Consider the following 19,446-nt stretch of genomic DNA (forward strand, 5'->3'; position numbering starts at 1 on the left):
TTACAAGGAAGTTTCGGTTGAGATTTTAGACTGGCAAGTTAAGAAATTGAGGAAAAAAGAAGTTGCTTCCGTAAAAGTACTTTGGAGGAATCAGTTAGTTGAGGGTGCTACTTGGGAGGCCGAGGCCAATATGATGTCCTATTATCCTCATCTGTTTCCCTCCATCCCTACTCAAGCTTGAGGTATTTAGCTCCTCATGGTATATTCATTAGGTGTCATATGTCTTAGATATTCCCATGATTTCCTCATTATGCCTGATTCATGAAAAGCTTAAATTTGGAAGAAAATGAGTTTCCTTGATTTATTTCTACTAGTTTATGTGCATTTGAGTATGAGTTGCGTATAGACTTCATGATATGATGTTTTGAACATGCGTTAGCTTGGAGTCGATGTTTCCTTCTCGGATATGTGCATTTATGAAGTTACATGCATGATGGGCAGTTATATTAGGTTTCTACCTTCCCAATGATGTCTTGAATCTCATTCGAGGACGAATGATCCCGAGGGAGAGATATTGTAACACCTCGAATTCGGAATGGGTAGAATTTAGAGCTTTTGAAAGAATCTAGTGCCAGTCTAATGGAGCTGATACGTCCAAACTTACACTTCAAATAAGAAGTCTAAACGGTCGATGTCAATTTACAGAACTCAACTAGAGTTGAGGTCGATCCCATAGAGAATTTCTTTACAGATAAGGTTTCACTATCGCATTTATTCGAATGTTGTTATTATCTCCTAAACAAATAACAATGGAACGTAAATTGGGTTTGGTAGAAATGCTCTAATTACCAAACTTGCAGTCAAAATCTAGATTCACGACTAATAGACTATTTCGTTGTAAGGTTGATTCAGTTAATTAAAGAAACCAGGATTGTGTTCACCATAACATTAGTTCAAGTGTTCTTCCGTAATTGAGCATCAGACAAATCAATATTTACAAAATCATTGCGAGTTAAATTTATCTGACACTTCTCAGCCAAATAAGATAATTATCACTCATTTTCTCTTGACCCTAGAGTGTTACTAACATTGACCCTCGCTTAAAATGATAAGGTGTTAAAGATCTTTTCTCTCGAACTCAAGCTTTAACTCCAATTGGTTAATCTAGTTCAGCTTTTTCCTAACTAGTATTTTTCTCTTGAACAAATACCAGATACAGGCTCATCTAATGCGTGCACTCACTAGATGCCAATGATTTCGAAAGCTAATAACTACAGAATGTAAACATAGACTGTTCTTTACTCGTTTTACGGAATCGTAACTAGAATTTCATCATGGATCCCACAACTCGAGTTGTGATGTTTAGCCACTCATGCTTTCACGTAAACAATCAGTAATTAGGGATGAAAACATATTGAGAAAGACTTACGAAAGTAATTAGCAAATCAACAATCACTTTGATAATCTGATAGACTGAATCCAAGTTTCCAACTGGTAACAATAATCAAAAATCCAAAAATTGAAAGCTAAGAGTAATTATATGTTCTTCGTCGTAAAACGTCAGATAATGAATAATAATCCAAAAATGACCTAAAGTAATTCAAAATAAAATGTTTAAAATGAATCCTAGTTCGATATCGAATGGCTCTATGGCCACTTCTACGGTTCGTAGCGGACTTCATGAGCCGTGAAGCCATCCGTGATCTTCCCTTCAACTTTCCCAAAGATTGGGTCTTCAATGCCTTCACTGGAAAATGCACCACGAGAGCTACCATGGTCTGTAGTAAGGACCATGGCCCGTGAAGTCTCCCGTGGTCTTCACTTTGAGTTTCAACCTTCTTTCAACTCTTCATTGCTTTCATACTGGTTCAGCTTCACGGCAGGTACCACGGTCCGTGGTGAGGACTACGACCCGTAGAACCCTCTGTGGTCTTCACTTGGTTATTCCTGCTCTTCATCTTCTCAAGGCTCAACACTGCCTCACTTTCACGAGCTCAACCACAGACCGTAATGAAGTTCATGGTCCGTGAAGTTGGCCGTGAACTTCACTTGGTCAACATCAGTTCTGCTTTTTTTTTCCACTTTTCTATACAACCCAGATTCTGCCTACACATTTAACAAACCCATCAAATAATCCAAATTTTCACTTAATTCCAGTATTAGTTCATATTTATTAAGCATCAAATGTGTCACAATTTCGCGGCACATCAGGAGCCACTCACGGATCGTGGTCCCACACATGGACTGTAGGTATGGTTCGTGGATGGCCAATCAAGTTTTCAAAAATGTCAAGTTTTTTGTATTATTCAACGGTTCACCAAGACGGTCCGTCGTCCCATGCATGAGTCGTAGGTAGGTTTCATAGGTGAGTCCCAGACTTAGAGAGATTTGGAGGTCAAGAGGTGAGACCTACGGCTGTGGTCCACTGTTCGTCGATGGACCTACGAGCCGTAGGTACCATCCATCATTGGGGGTCATAATTAAGAGTCTCTGATATCAACCACGGCTGACCAATCCGTGGTTTGACTAACGAACCGTTGGTCCAACCGTTGGTGAAGTCCGATAGTTATTTTCTTAGGGGATTTTCTTTTCCTAATTATTCTAGCCTAATACTACGTCGTTTTACCCTTCACCTAAAGCCCTATATAAGTGTTTTAACCCCCAAAATTTGCCCAATTGAAATCATTCTCTCAAATTCTTAAAAGAAGAACAAGTCTTCCTCTTAAATATTTCTCTCTCTAGAAGTTGAAGAAGAAAGCTAAGGTTTGCAAGTCAAGTCTCCAATTCCACCATTGAAGTCAAGCATTTGGCATTGAGGTATGATAGTTTTCATCCATGGAGCCCTTTCCTCCATGGAGTTCCCAAATTCTCTAATTTATAAAGTTAGAAATCCCTAATTGAGTTAGGGTTTTTCCTCCATATCATGAGTTCCTTTAAATATTGATTTATTTGATTGTTTTATGATCTATCAAGCATGAATTGAGTTAATTACATAATTGTATGATGAATTCCCATGAATTCATGTCTAACCCATGTTTTCTAGATATTGATGATTGAAGTGGGTTTTAAATTATGAAAGGTGAATTATGGAATTATGCATGTTTTTATGACATTGATTAGATATGATGTAGATTGCTTTGAGAGTAAGAGCATATATGTTGTTGTTGTAGTTAATTATTGTGAAAGGATCGCTCACATAACTACCTCATGCATGAATGTGAGAGGTTTTCTCACATAAGGGATTGTAAGGTTGAAAGGTCTTCTCACCTAAAATGAATCAAAGATAAGGAGCTATTCTAAGAATGAGGTAAGCGGCTATTACCCATGACCTCTAAATGAAAGACAAGAGGCGATTGCCCATGTCTCATGATGTAAGGACAAGAGACGATTAGCCAAGTCCCTTAAATAAGTGATGAGTAAGAATAATAGATATTCCGTGGGAGTTATGCTTAGCACTGGGTGGACAAATGTCGATTACCCACGTCCCATAAATGATGTGCCAACATAGGATTGTCTAGATAGACATTAGCTAGTGGATCCACGTAAGCTAGAAAGTTCATGGTCTTACCTTGGCAAGTAGGACACACCTTTTCGGTGTGAGATACACCGAATTCCATGTTAGTAGCTCACATGGTCTTACATGTCGGTTAAAGGTAATTCTCCCACATTAATGAATCAAGCTTACTTCAAGAAGTATGTCACATGTCTTTAAGATGATGTTTATTTGCATTGACCATGTTTTATGACTATCATCTTCTACTTACATTCATGATTTAGCTTGGTCATTGCACTTTATGAAAATGTCCCTTTTCTCATGTTTTCAAATGTTTTATGCATGACTATCATACTTGGTACATATTTTACTAACACATACTCTTGCCTACATTTCCCCAAATGTAGGGACCAACCTTATAGATTTGCACTTCCGTGGCTAGGATCTCATTTAGAAGATTGAAGTTTGGTGAGTCCTCATATTCCGAGGACCAAGTTTTATTTCCCTTTTTGTCTTTGCTTTATGTTTTGGGAACTTGATGTACGGGATTCACCCCGATAAACTCTTATGTACTATATGACTTTGAGACGATGTTTAGATTTCCGCTTTTCTCTATAAAACTTTAATATGTTGAGATTGTCTTTTAATCTCTTATATTTTAGTATTTTGTATGATGAAAGCTAACTGGATTATATGGGGCCTCTCGGGGTCCTATATGTCATGTTGCGCCTAGGGGATACCTTGGGTCGTGACACTTTCCCAAGCTCCAAATGTTAAACAAACATCATTAGTTTTATTTAGTTACCTTATGAAACCTTTTCAATAGGCCAGACATATTCAATAACTAGTTTCATGGTACGTGCGTTCCATGTGCGTATTGTATATATAGTATACGATGTTGTAAAATAGAATTAATATTACTAAATTAAATCTTTTTAGTAAATAATTATAATTTAAAGAACATAGGACAAGTTCTATTAATTGATTATTAAAGATTGTCAGAGAGTTTCTTGTATTTTGAGATCAAAATGACTAGATATTATTGAAACATTTCAAAATACATTCAAAGTTTAAATATGGGGAGAAAGTGACATTTAATTAGTCGTATTATTATTTACTTCACTCAATTTTGTAAACAAGTTTAGCCAATTTTTTTTATAAAAAATATCAATACAAAAAATGTCACCAGTAATCTTTCCTCTTAAATATTCATACTTGAAATTTAGTATGTGCATGACACTGATAAGGATTACCATAAATATTTCAATATTTTATCTTTATACGTAATTTATCTTTTACCAATTAATATTTGAGTAAGACTATCATAGAGAGGTAATTCTATAAAAAAAAAGGTACTTTATTGTTATAACGAATGATGGGTAAATTGAGGTTTGAGTGTTCAAATTTTTAGTTTGACCAATTCTTTGTTTTAGATATACATATATATTTTAGTAGCATAATTTAATTTTAATATATGAACAACATCACCTTTGGTGAAAAATATTTCATTTATTTAAGTTTCTACCTTATCTTTGTAGAATTGTGGTCTTCTTCTTATTCCTGACATAAAATTTTCTCAAATTAAAATTAACACAAAATAATAGGAAAAAATTATATGGAACGATACATAGTCAATGAAGAAGGAAGACGCAAATAAATTTTCATGCTATATTCACTATAGTGTTCCATTTGATTAAAATCTCTTGTAACCAACACTTTACTTTCTTCATTTATTTTTACTTGCATATATATTAAAAAATGATTATTATCATGTCTATATTATCATATTATATGTAAAGGTGAAAATCTATTTTTTATTCAATGGACAACATTGATACCCATTGTTTTAACAAAATAAAAAAGAAACTGCTTAATTTGAGGGTAAAAAAATAAAAAAAACCAAAGAAGAAATATCTTACCCAAATCATGTGACTTTTTTCATATTTTCTTATTATTATTGTCTTTCCCACAACTCTTTGTCACTGTTAACTCATGAAAATCGTAAGAAAAATGCGAGTGTGAATTTATGAATGATTTGCTACAATTTGTTCAACAACACTTTCTTATGTACCTCGAATTTCGTTGAATTTTGAACTTAATCAACAGTTGCAAATAATCCTTAGATTTTTTAAGAAGAAGAAGAGTAGAAACCTTTCAAAAATCGTAGTTTAAAAGTGAGAGGAAACCCTCTATTTATAGCTAACAAATAGTAGTATTAATAGGTGCTAATTGTTCCTTATCAGAAAAGTTGCAACCTTTCGAAAAAGTCACTGCTCATCGGAAAAATCACAACGTTTTGCAAAAGTCACAACTCATCGGAAAAGGCACAATCCTTTGAAAAAATCACAACCCTTCGGGAAAGTCACAATTCATCGAAAATGTCAAAACCCGTCAAAAAAGTCATAACCCTTTGGAAAAGTCACATCTCTTCGAGAAAATCATAACCCTTTTAATATGAAAGCGTATCTAATTTAACATAATACAAATAATTAAATTAATAAATAAAATAAATTGAGTACTTTTAATTGAGGGTATTATAGTAATTCAACATTCAGTTCAGGAGCTCATATTTTTAAGGTAGTAAGTATAAGTATAGAATAGATATAAACAAAGGCATGGTATGCATCCAAATGGGGCTAATTGTAATGGAAAGATCTATTTTTTTATGAAAGAAAATGTGTACGTGGTAGTAAAAATGAATACAGAGAAACATATAACCTTGAAGTTAGTTTTACTAGAATAGAATATGCACATGATAAACACACTAGTATATGCTAAATATGAAGTTGGTGAAAGACTGTTATTGTGGGATTGTACTTACCAGTTAGACACTTTCATATCTGTACCTTAGTTAGTGCTATTTTTATTTTTAGTCTTTGCTAGAAAATATATGAGTCTACACCTAAGTACTTGCTATCTTTTTATGTTTTATGAAGAGTAAATTTTCATGAAATCTAGAAAAATCCTTTATTTAGAGTACCTTCCTAACTAGTGTTGGACTACATTTTTCTGAAGTTTCTATAACTAAAAAAGAACTAAACTAATCCTAAAAATACTAAAAATAAACCTAATCGTTTAAGAGGGACCTATTTCAAGAAAAGTATCAAAATAAAAGTTAAGAAACCGAAATAATGATAATGAATAAAATTCTTGATAACAGAACGAAAGAACACCTATTATGAGGATCTTTTTTTCAACCACAAACCAGTTGATTAAGCACTATGGAAGTGCACCTATTGTGAGGATATTTTTGATCCACAAACTAGGTTATTAAACCAACTTCTCACGCTGTAATATTAAATGAAGCGAAAGCAACTCGTGATTGTAATAGTGTAGAACATATATAACGCACGCAACCAACCTTTTTAACGGTAATTATTCAAGTGTTTTGTAGGTATAAGGTTCCAAGCACAGAAAAATTGGAAAAATTCCAGACATGTCAATTAAGGACATATATACTTGTCGCAAATAAAGTGTGAGATCATCCTAATTCCTTTCAAACTTAATGTTTCTAGACTAGTTCTAATTTGAAATATGATAATCTACTATATATATTGTGCTATGATAGTTACTATGTATTAAAGACTAGACAAAGGGAAAGCTAACGTTGGTTCCACTATTAAGAACCCAAAGCTTCTGCATCTCATGCACCCACATATCATTTTTTCCTACACTTGATAGTTGGGTCCAAGGGTAAACAGTGATTTAAGACACACAAATAGGAGAGAGACTTCCTTGATGAAAGGGTAGAAAGAGCGATCCTAGAGGTACATTAATTCCCTTAGATACTATAGGGGTCGTTTGGTAGAGTGTATAAGAATAATACAAAATATGGTGTATTAGTAATGCTTGCATTAGTAGTGCTTGCATTAGTAATGTTTGCATTAGTTATGCCTGCATTATTTCTTATACACTGTTTGGTTTGATGTATTAGAAATAACAAATCTTGCATAATTTCTATTAAAAAATGTATGTTTACAAAAAATACCCTTCACACTTTATTTCTTTGTACACTTCCTTTGCAACAAGGTTCTTTGCTAAAACATCAAAAAAATACCTTTCCTCTTCCGTGTCAACTCCATTTCTTTGCAGAAGAGTAGCTAGTTAAAAGTTCACGTTGTTTTTGCATAATGATATGACAAATTGCATTTCAACTATGCATACAAAAAAATGACAATGAATAAAATATAATAGACAGCAAGACACAAAATCTCTCAAAAGTTGAGATGAAATAAATTATTGTCCGTAAAGAATGGTCTTTTCAAACTATGTAAATGCTGATTAATAAAATTAACAATTCAATGAAACAATGTACTGTAGCTTTATTCTTAGCTCACGTATGTTATAGGAAAATTAGTTTACTGCACAATCTATTGTTCTGGTTGTTCAAAAAAATTATATTCAGTTTACCTTATATCCATAGACAAAGTACAGAGAAGATAAAAAGTTTCTAAACCAAGTACTATGGAAAATGTTTTTATAAAAGACTTTGAGGATAGTTTTGTAATTATATAATCTAATGCAAGTGTTAAACTGCTATGTATTACTAATACCTAGAATTTCTTGGTATTAGTAATACACAACTTAATACACAATATAGTGTATAACTAATGCTTGCATTAGTTATACATGACATAAAAAAGTGTACCAAACAAGGTATTACTAATACACACACCTAATGCATGCATTATTTTTCCTAATACACTCTACCAAACGACCCCTAAGCATCTAAAGTTTCAATCCTGAAATACAGTAAACAGGAAAAGAAAAATAGCAAGCAAACAATAATATTTGTATTTGAATTAATGCGAATGTTACAATCTTTATAAAATCTCTTAAAAAGATATGTAATCGCCTGATTCTTCTCTCCACAGATGTTCTTGATTTGGCGGAATACTTGCGGCTCAATACTTGGTCCACATATGTTCTTGATTTGGCGGAATACTTGCGGCTCAATACTTGGAGCGAAGACTTCTTTGTATGCGGAAGACTTGCAGATCACCACTGAAGAGCAATTATGTATTTTTGTGTGGATGTATGTGTCTAAGTTGGGTTCATCTTGTCAATTTAATGGACTGACCCAAATGTTATTTGGACTTGATTTAAGTCATATAATTTTAACTTAAATATTAATCCGACTTTATTAACCAGTAATTTGACTTGGTCAACGTATCATGAATTTAAGATTTAATTCAAATTTAGTATGGATTTATCAATAAAACTTCACTGTCTACAAATGCCCCTTGCTTCGAGGCTTGTTGGGGTGCTCGATTTATCGAACTTGTAAAGACAAGCCTTGAAGTATTTGTGAAGCAAATATTTTTTTTTCGTAGTTGATCTTTCAAGAAACATTTGAAGCTTCATGAGAAATGACTATGCCGATATGTTGATGTCAACATTTACCAAAGACTTCATGACAACATTCTCTAATTTGTAAGAGATCATTTGACTTTCGGTTGTTTATCAACTCATTTTCGACTTGAAGTGTTTCGAGCTCATGAAGACTTATCGCATGACATTTCTTCATAGTTTGGTAATTTTATTTGGGTCATCAACTACAAAACGACCGCCAATTCGATGAGCAAGGATTGCGTCTACAAGCTTGACTTGGTGATAAGAGCTTGTGATTTCGACACAAATTTTAGGCGTTGCTTTCTTTGGGGTTGAATGCCCTGTCGGTGGAATTCAAATTCTCATTACGTGAGTCTATTCTCCTTCGGGGTATTTTTTTTTACTCCCCATGTAGTTTCCGAGAAAACCTTACCATAATTTGGTTTCTATGAGATTTCCATAACTCGACTTCTTTGGAAAATTTTCATAATTTGATTCTTATGAAAACTTGTCATAATTTGGTTTCTATGGAATTTTCATAATTTGATTCCCATGGAAAATTTTCATAATTTAATTCCTATGAAAACTTACCATAATTTCCATAATTTGTAGGAACTAAACTTTCCATCATTATAATTTTCCATAATTTGTAGGAATCAAATTGATGTCTTCATATTTTGAAATCTATATATACCCACATTTACCCGGTGATTGTATATCGCATTGCCGCATCATCGAGTTCAATGGAGACCTTCTCTCTCAAGTAAATTCTTTTTCAACTCTGATTTTCGTCACCCTTTTTTTTCAGCTCAGTGCGACTTTGGTAGAAAATTCATATCTCATTGTAGGGATATTGAAATTGTGATCCATTTGATTTTCCAGAAAATAGACTCATAGAGCTACAACATATCCGAAAATCACGATCAGACAACTCTAGAATTTACTCAGGTGATTTTTTGAACTCAGCCTAAAATTCTGATAAACTGAACGCATCAGCTTTGTGCGACTTCGCGGAAAAATTCATATCTCGACGTAGGAATAACGAAATCACAAGCGGTTTCTGGTGTTGGAAAGTAAATTCATAGGGATACATCATATATGAAAATCACAATTAGATTGCATCTGTGTTGATTCAGTTTTCTATTTGAAGTCAGCCTTCCACCAACCGCAAAAATAAAATAAAATTGCGGTTACCACCTTCACTTTGGACATGTTCATACGAATCTGAACTTATTCTTTTGTTTAATTTTTTTCCAGATATTTGATAGAGAAATACAACTTCGATCCCGCAACATGATGCACTTCCGCGACCGAGATTCGCTGCATCCTCTTCTTGAAATAGTGGGCAACGACCAACAAAATCCAAATGCCAAAGTTCTACTTTTGGAGGTTCAACCTCCTGCTATCGGCGTCTTCTCCCTTGTTAGTGGGGCATATGATGAATCTCTTCTCCTTAAAATGGTCAAAAATGGATACCAAAGACGTTATGAGAAACTTCTCGAGCAAGGCTACTAGCATGAAAGTTCCTTTACTGAAATCCGCGATTCATCATGATGCAACATCTTCCAAATCTTCTCATTCTGATGGAAGTTTCAACAATTGGCGTGTTCCCTCTTCTAACTTTGGCAATGTTTGCTACACACCTGGCTATTGGGAATGGGTAGAGGACGTGCTGCCCCGCCACAAGGAGATTTTGGAGCTCATCAAGGTCTATGACGCAGTATATACTTCTTTGTTCACGTACGATTATGACGACAATGTACTCCATGCTTTTTGTGAACTTTGGCGCCCATCTACCAATACGCTTTATACTTTAATTGGAGAGATGTCCATATCACTTTGGGACTTACAAGCCATTGGAGGTCTCCCCGTACAAGGGCACTTTTATGACGAAGTCGTTCCCTCGGCGAAAGAATTGACATAGACAGATACTAAAAAAGAATTGCTTCTTCTCCAAAGTTGTCGATATTTGTTTTCGGCCTTCTACAGATTAGCGAAAGATGATCTTCAGAAGGTGTCCGTCCATGATTGGGTGAAGTTTTGGTTTAGAGGACCTAATAGATATGCCGAGCCTCTGCATAAGGTGTCAAAGGTACGAGCCACAAAACCAAGATTAAACCACAATCCTTTTGGACATATTGATTCGAACTTCCTACCCCAGACTGACGAGGAGAATGCCCCCTTTGTTGAGTTAGATGTGGAAGAATCACTTAGAGATGAGACTAGCTTGGCAGCCTTCTTTACTTGTTGTCTGTGCAAATTTGTGCTTCCGAATAAGAAAGTCAACCATGTGCGCGCTAGTGTTTTTAAAGTTGCGAGCTTGATGGCTCATGGAAAGAAATTCTCCTTAGCGGTCCCAGTTCTTGCAAGCATATATCGCGGCCTGAAAGAAATCTCTACTTCTTCAAACTTGAGTGTGGCAAATATAATTTTCCCCATACACTATGTATATGGTTGGATTGGGGAATACTTTGGGACTCATCATCGTGCCAATCGTTCATATCGATCGATACCTCTTTGCAAAATTTATGGCAAGAAGATGATCAAGTGTTTTGATTTTACTGACGCCCAAAAGTTATTTCAACAGGATGATCCCCGTCGCCTCCATCATTTAGCAATGTTGCAAGGGAGGGATTTTCACCTTACTGATAATGGCAAGATTTCAAATTCGTGGAACGAATATCTCATAAGCCTTCGTTCAGGCAATGTAACCCTTAGGCATGATTCAAATTTCATCGTGGAGTCCTACAACCCTATCAGATTTAGTCGACAATTCATTTTTTGTCAAGATGTTCCCGGAGATCTTATGGAGCGTCCTTACGATGGTACACTATTAACATTGGTGCAACTTTGGAATTCCTCTTTTCGACTTAATACTTTTTCTAAAGTCATGATTCCAACGTGCCCATTAGAGGGTGCTCCTTTAATGACCCGCAAGTATGTAGACTGGTGGCCATCCCAAAGGCTGAATACTTCCCAAGGAAACCTCCGCATCATTTTGAAGAAGACGAAGCAAGACTTTACATCCATTTCATCTAAAGGGGCTTCTGATCATTCAAAGAAAAAGTCACATCCTTCTTCCAAAACTCAAGTGAAGTCAAATGATACTCTGCAAGTCGCTAAGACCTCATCCAAGTCTAAAACCTTGAAAGATGGGGATGTGCCTGCGAAATCAAAATTGAGGCACCTCACATTAGCCTCAAAGGCGACTTCACCTGCTCCCAAAGTTGACCATGGTTCTTCTGGAACAAATGAACTTCATGTATCATCAGTCAATGGTAATGACCAAACGTCAAACCCTGAGACGCATTGTGATGAAATTTCTCATATGTATGCTTTACCGGATGGTGTTGGACGACCCAATGCATCTCTTAGTCCAACAGATCGTCACTGGAATCGTCCAAAAAGAAAGGCACAAGAGCTAGATGATGTTTGTTGTGGTATTGATATTTTAGATACAATTGTCATTGATGACAACGACTTTGTTGATGAGGATTCGAACTCGGCCTCGTTGTTTGAATTGGCAAAACAAGTAAGGTCCCCTCTTTTTTTTAAAAAAAGTTTTGAATCTGATCATCTTTTTGTTCTTACTTCTTTTTTTTTAGTTGGACCTTCAAGAACTATATGGTGGCGACCTTAACAATGGCGCGGTTGCAAATTTCACAGTAGATCTTAATGATCTTGATGCGGCTGCAAAAGACTTTCATTCTTCCATTAATGATGATCAGCCTTCATTGGAAGTAGTTCCACCAAGAAAGTCACCTTCTAATGACGTGATGCCTTCATTGGAAGTAGTTCCACCAAGAAAGTCACCCAGTAGGCCATTGCGACCTGGTGCTCCTACTTTTGAGCCACAAGAAACCATTTACCGCGCCAAATCAACCTTTGTTTCTGAGATGTGGGGCACATTGTGTGGATGGATTACACAATTTTCCTTAGGTTCTTCAGATGGCTTTACAGAATTGGAGTCAAGTATTACTTCAACTCTTGAGGAGATTAGAAAGGTAAACATTATTGATGTTTCTTCTTTAGAGGATCATGTCAAGAATTTCTTCAAGTCGTACGCAGAGTATGATACTTTAAGATCATCAAAGATGACTAAAGAATCACACGAAAAGGCCCTCTCTGATGCACAACGCCATCTCGATGATGCAAAGCTGGCTAAGGCTGGGCACCGGACCGGAATGGGACGACCGGACCGGAATGGGACGACCGGACCGGAACGAACCGGTACCGGACCGGAGTGGGACGGTTTGATCGGGTTGTTGACCGATACCGGGATGAACCGGACCGGAACTACCGGGATGGAGGCTCAGTTCCGTCCCGTACCAGTATATACCGGGATGGATCGGAATGGACCGGAACGGAACGGGATGGGATAAACGGGACGACACATATAGCTATTTCAAAAAATAATTATTTTGTTTGAGTTATTTTGAATTACGAAAATATGAATGTTTTTTTTTATTTTCTAAGTTATATTAGTTTATACTATTTGAGTTTTAAAATTTATAATAATTTTACTTAAGTTTATTTTAAAGATATTTTTTTAAATTTTTACGTATATAAGTTTGTAAGTTAAGTTTAATAAAGTTTTTTTTTAAAGTTTTTGAGCTTATGTAGTTATGTTATAAGTTTTAAAGATTTGAATCTTTTGAAGTTTATAAGTTATTAAGCTATTAAGTTATACTTATAACTTGTAAGTTAAATAACTTAAGTTTGTAATTTTAAAAAATTAAATAAACAAAAAAGAAATGCTAATAAAAGTAAATAATGACAAAAATATTATTTTTTATTTTAATTAAAAATGGTTTACCGGGACTGGACCGGAATGAACCGGGATGAACCGGTACCGGTATACCGGTACCAAATCATGATACCGTTCTGTTCCGTTCCGTGTACCGGTTCAGTGTATCCCATCCCGTCCCGAATACTATCGGACCGGAATGAACTGGAACGAACCGGAACGAACTGGAACGAACCGAAACGGTACCGGTACAACCCGTTCCAGTGCCCAGCCTTAAAGCTGGCACATGAAAAGTTGGATGGATCCATGGATAAACTTCAAGCAACTCTAGCAGATGTGGAGAAAGAGAAGTTGAGAGACTAGCCAAGCTAGAAGGGGCAGTTGAGAAAAGTCGCCAAGAAATCATAAGTTCAAACTTTTGCCGTAGTTAGATTTCTTTATTTATTTGCTTAGGATTTTCTAATTCGCTCATTATGGTGTAGTGGTTCTTTTTTGAAGCAATAAAATAGTGACTTATATTTCAATAAGAATTTTCTCCTCTTGAATTTTGATTGTTTCTTTCCACGAGACCCCTTTCCTTATTAAAAAAAAGACTCCATAAGCTAGCGTTTATATGAGGATAGCAACAAAACGTTAACTTTTCAGCTTTCTTCAGCTTTGTGCACATGATGAAGAAAATTCATAACGTGAAGTAGGAGCACCGGAATAATGAGCTTCTTTTTTTGTTGGAAACATAACTTCGAGATCTTCAATCTATATAAATATCACGTCCATAGGATTTACGGATTAATACAGATTTGTCTCCAAAGTCAACTCGAAATCCGCGTGCTTGAATTTTCAGTTTTTTTCAGCTTTGCGCACATGAGGAAGAAAATTCATAACGTGGAGTAGAAGTGCTGGAATAATGAGCTTCTTTTTTTTTTGGAAAGACGACTTCTATATCTTCAATCCATATAAAAATCACGTCTATAGGATTTACGGATTAATACAGATTTTTCTTCAAAGTCAGCTCAAAATCTGGGTGCTTGAATTTTCAGCTTTCTTCAGCTTTGCTCACATGTGGAAGAAAATTCATAACGTGGAGTAGGAGCGCCGGAATAATGAGCTTCTTTTTTTTGTTGGAAAGACGACTTCGATATCTTCAATCCATATAAAAATCACGTCTATAGGATTTATGGATTAATACATATTTGTCTTCAAAGTCAGCTCAAAATTTGGGTGTTTGAATTTTCAGCTTTCTTTAGCTTTGCGCACATGTGGAAGAAAATTCATAACGTGGAGTAGGAGCGCCGGAATAATGAGCTTCCTTTTTTGTTGGAAAGATAACTTCGATATTTTCAGTCTACATAAAAAAATCACATCCATGGGATTTACAGATTAGTACAGATTTGTGTTCGAATTTGGCTCAAAATCTGCGTGCTTGAATCTTCATTTGAAAGAATTAGCATGATATTCACATGGCGACGTTTTTTTTTCTTTTTTTCTTTTTATTTTTTATTCTTATGACTGAACCTAGAGTAATAATACTCTAAGCTGCCTACGTACCTCAGTGAAGAGGATCAAGTCATTACGTAGTTCAGAGAGTGATTTTTTTTTTTTATTTATTATTATTATTATTATTTTGTGTCCTAGCTTTTGCCTAGGCCGCCTCTTTCGAGATTTTCAACCTAGTGGACATTTTTTTTTGGGGCCGTACACAGTTTATACTCTTGCGGGCCAGGAGCATGACGCCTCTTCAAGGATAGTACTTCTTCAAGAATTTTCCATTGATGGGACCAATCCGCAAGCCGTCTGCATCCACAATTTTGTAAGCTCCGCTTGAATAGAATTCTTGAATGACATATGGTCCATCCCATTTTGATGTGAACTTGCTTTTCGATTTATGAGATATGATAATTGGTCTTCTTACCACAAGGACTTGATCACCGACTTGGAAAGACCTTAGGTGAACCTTTTTATTGAAAGCACGAGAAAGACGAGCTTGATAGCACTCAAGACTTTGTTGAGCTTCCAACCTTTTCTCATCGAGAGATTCTAACTCTTCAAGGCGCAGACAAGCATTTTATTCTTCAGTAAGTCCCTCTTGGATGGCAAGCCTCAATGACGGTATTTGTCGTTCAAGTGGAAGGACTGCTTCAGTTCCAAAAACAAGAGAATAAAGAGTTGTTTGAGTCAGCGTGCGATGAGTCGTCCGGTATGCCCAAAGAGCTTCTTCCATTCTATCATGCCAATCCCTTTTAGATTTGGAGACGACCTTCTTTAACAAGTTGCACAAGGTCTTGTTAAATGCTTCAGCTAGTCCATTTGCAACAACATAATACATTGATGAATTACGTTGCTTGAAGCCAAAAAGGTCGCAGATCTTATCCATCAATTTATTGGTGAATGGTTTTCCATTATCTGTTAGTATATAATTAGGAATGCCAAAACAATAGATGATGTTCACCCTGATGAAGTTTGCAACATTTTCCTTCTTTACTTCTTTGAGGGCAACAACCTCAATCCATTTTGAGAAGTAATCTGTCGCATCCAAGATATACAAGTGACCACCAGAAGATTTAGGTAGTGGTCCAACCATGTCTAGCCCCCAAGCATCAAATGGCCAAGATGCAATAGTCGGATGTAATACATCAGGAGGTTGGTGCATAAAGTTTGCAAGAAATTGGCATGCTTGACATCTTCAAGCATAATCCAAGCAATCTTTTACCATTGTTGGCCAATAATACCCCATTCTTTTTATATGAAAGTGTAACTTGGTCCCAGATTGATGTGATCCACAAACTCCAGAATGTGCTTTTTGCATAGCTTGAATCGCTTCTTCTTCCCCCAAACAATGCAAGAGGACTCCCTCGAATGATCTTCGATAAAGAGTATCTTTGTAGTAAAGAAACCAAGGAGCACGATGACGAATTTCAGTCTTTCTCTTTGGATATTCTGGAAGTATATTGTAACACAAGTAATCAATCAGGTCATGTCTCCAATCGACTATCTCAGCTTGTGAGACAGCTACAAGATGTTCAAATTTGCTCTTTTCATCCACATCCGATGGTACTATCCATTTTTGGCAGATAGTGATTTGCGCTTGATCAGACAGTTAAAGTTGAAGCCAAAGCGGCTAAAACATCAACTTTCTTATTCTCATTTCTTGGAACATGTTGAAGAGTTACATCTCTGAGCCATCTAATCAGTTTTTGTGCATAGTCATGATAGAGACGCAATTCTGGCTTTTTGACTTCATAGCTACCTAATAATTGATTGATCACTAGTTCAGAGTCTCCAAAAACTTGTAATTGCAATAGCTTCATATCAACCGCCATTTCAAGCCCAAGTATTAAGGCTTGATATTCTGCAACATTATTGGAGCAACATTGCATTAAGGTGAAGGAATACGTCGAGATCTTCTCTCGAGAAGTGACAAATATCACCCCAGCGCCAGCTCCTTCGCGATGTGAGGCCCTATCAAAATACATCTTCTAAGGCGGTTGAACTTCAACAACCATTGCATCTTCATTAGGTAATTTATTAGTGAGTTCCCAATCATCAGGTATCTGGTGGTCTGCTAAGAAGTCTGCCAATGCTTGCCCTTTCACAGCCTTTTGAGGAACATACACAATTTCAAATTGCTGAAATTAGAGATACCATCTTGCTAGTCTATCATTGAGGACAGGTTTCGACATCACAAATTTGATGGGGTTGGCTTTAGAAATAAGACGGACGACGTGAGCTTGAAAGTAGTGCTTCATCTTCTAAATTGAGAAGACTAAGGCCAAACATAGCTTTTCGATTGACGAGTACTTCAACTCATTTGGTGTCATCATCCTACTCAAGTAGTAAAGGGAATTTTCTTTCCCTTTGCCATTCTCTTGGGCTAAGAGTGCTCCCACTGATCTTTCTTGAGCTGATATGTACAGTATCAATGGCTTTCCAGGAACAGGAGCTGCTAAAACTAGTGGTTTTGTTAAGTAAGACTTGATGCTCTCAAAGGCATTACTACAAGCTTGGTCCCATTCGAAAAGAGTGCCCTTTTTCATAAGGCGGCTGAATGGTTGGCACTTTCTTGCTAGATTCGAGATGAATCTCCTAAGATATGCTAGCTTCCCTTGCAGACTCTTCAATTCATGGATGTTTCTTGGCTGTACCATCTTCAGTATTGCATCTACTTTTACTTGATCAATTTCTAATCCTCGATGTCGTACAATGAAGCCAAGGAATTTTCCAGAGGTAACTTCAAACGCACATTTCAAAGGATTCATTCTAAGTTGATACCTTTGTAGTAGATCAAACACCATCCTCAATTCTTGCAAGTGATCACACTGTTTTCTTGATTTCACTACTAAATCATCAACATAACATTCAACATTTTTGTGAAGAATGTTATCAAAGATGTTTTGCATAGGTCTTTGGTATGTTGCTCTTGCGTTCTTCAAATCGAAAAGCATTACTTTGTATCAATAAATGCCCTTAGGAGTGCGGAATGCGGTCAACTCTTCATCCTTTAGCGACATACGGATCTGATTGTAGCCGGATGAACCATCAATAAAAGACATCGCCTCATACCCAGTAGTGGCATCAATCATAAGCTCAGAGATAGGAAGTGGAAATTCATCTTTGGGACATGCATTATTGAGATCCCTAAAGTCAACGCAAACTCAAATTTGCCCATTCTTCTTCCTCACGGGGATAATACTTGAAACCTATGTGGGGTACTTAACTTCACGGATAAAGCCAGCCTCAATAAGATTGTTAACTTTAGTTTCAATCACGGGAACCAATTCAGGCCTAAAATGCCGTTGAGCTTGCTTAATGGGACGTGCACCGCTTTTCACAGCAAGATGATGGACTGCTACCTTCGGGTCTAATCCAGACATTTCTTTGTAACTCCAGGAAAATACATCTTTATACTCTTTGAGTAAGTCAACGTAGGGTTTTTCCTCATCACTCGCAAGTGAAGCATTCACATAGGTGGGTTTTGGATCTTCATCAGTTCCAAGGTTGATTTCTTTCAATGCATCAACTGTCACATTTACTCATTCTTCAAGTTTGGGTGGCGCATCTTTTGCATCTTTATCTTCTGGTGGTTCTCTATCGTTGAAAAATATATGGTAACACCATGAAACATTCTCCTACCCTCCATCAATTTTAATTAGAGAAAAAATATATCTTTCATCTTGTGTAGTGACATGATATGAAGAGCCAACACTTTCTTCATCTTCATCACGTTGCTTGGTGTAGAACACAACATGCGACTTTGCCTTTAGTACTTCTCTACATGAGACCACAATGTTCGTCTGCCGCCTCATTCTAGAAAGGATCAGACTTTGAAAGTCTTTAGGAGCATTTTGAGATTTTAGTAAAGCAGATGCTTGTATACTCTTGCTATTTCTCCAAACCTTGTTTTTCTTTCTCAATGGCCCTAACCTCTGAAATACAGAAATCTTCTTCGTTGAGCTTCCAAGTCGAACAAAGACAGAAGGCCTTTTGTTAGAATTAGTAGACTCATCTTTCACAGTTATGTAATTGTTGCTTACCCTTTTTATGGAGATGTGGATAGGTGGAGGTTGTTTGTAGCCCAACCCTTCACGTTGTTGCCTCATAGCAAGTTCTGATGGAAGCTTCCCTAATTTTGACGGTTCGTTTGGATCGAATCCAGGTTTTGCTAGCAGCATGTAAGCATTAGGATCAAAACCTTCTTATGTACGCTTCATTGGGAGTTCTTCATATTGGGGTGATTTAGGGGCAACAAATTTTTTGTGAAGTAATGACTTAGGAGCCACATACTTCCCAAAGTAATTTTGTAGGTGACTTCATCATATCAATTCACCTTACAGGGAGGGTCAAACCTTCCAGCGCATTTTCTCGCAACTCGAGAGAGTGTCCCTTGTCCTCTTTTGCCTTTGGGACATAACAAAGAATGGGTGTGACCTTTTCACTTGAA

The 19,446-nt window shown here is 36.4% G+C and overlaps 1 protein-coding gene across 1 annotated transcript; it reads right to left on the reverse strand.

Moving 5' to 3' along the window:
- Positions 1 to 17,959: 17,959 nt before the first annotated feature.
- Positions 17,960 to 19,177, reverse strand: LOC125837654 (uncharacterized). The gene is made up of 3 exons (XM_049516738.1): positions 18,712 to 19,177; positions 18,219 to 18,525; positions 17,960 to 18,143 (listed from the first exon to the last, which is right to left on the reverse strand). Exons 1-3 carry the CDS (start codon positions 19,175 to 19,177, stop codon positions 17,960 to 17,962), a joined length of 957 nt encoding a protein of 318 aa, XP_049372695.1.
- Between the last annotated feature and the right edge of the window lie 269 nt (positions 19,178 to 19,446).

The sequence above is a fragment of the Solanum verrucosum genome, unplaced genomic scaffold (genome assembly GCF_900185275.1).
Source record: "Solanum verrucosum unplaced genomic scaffold, falcon-dt-bn FXZP01000156.1, whole genome shotgun sequence".
Taxonomy (NCBI): Eukaryota; Viridiplantae; Streptophyta; class Magnoliopsida; order Solanales; family Solanaceae; genus Solanum; species Solanum verrucosum.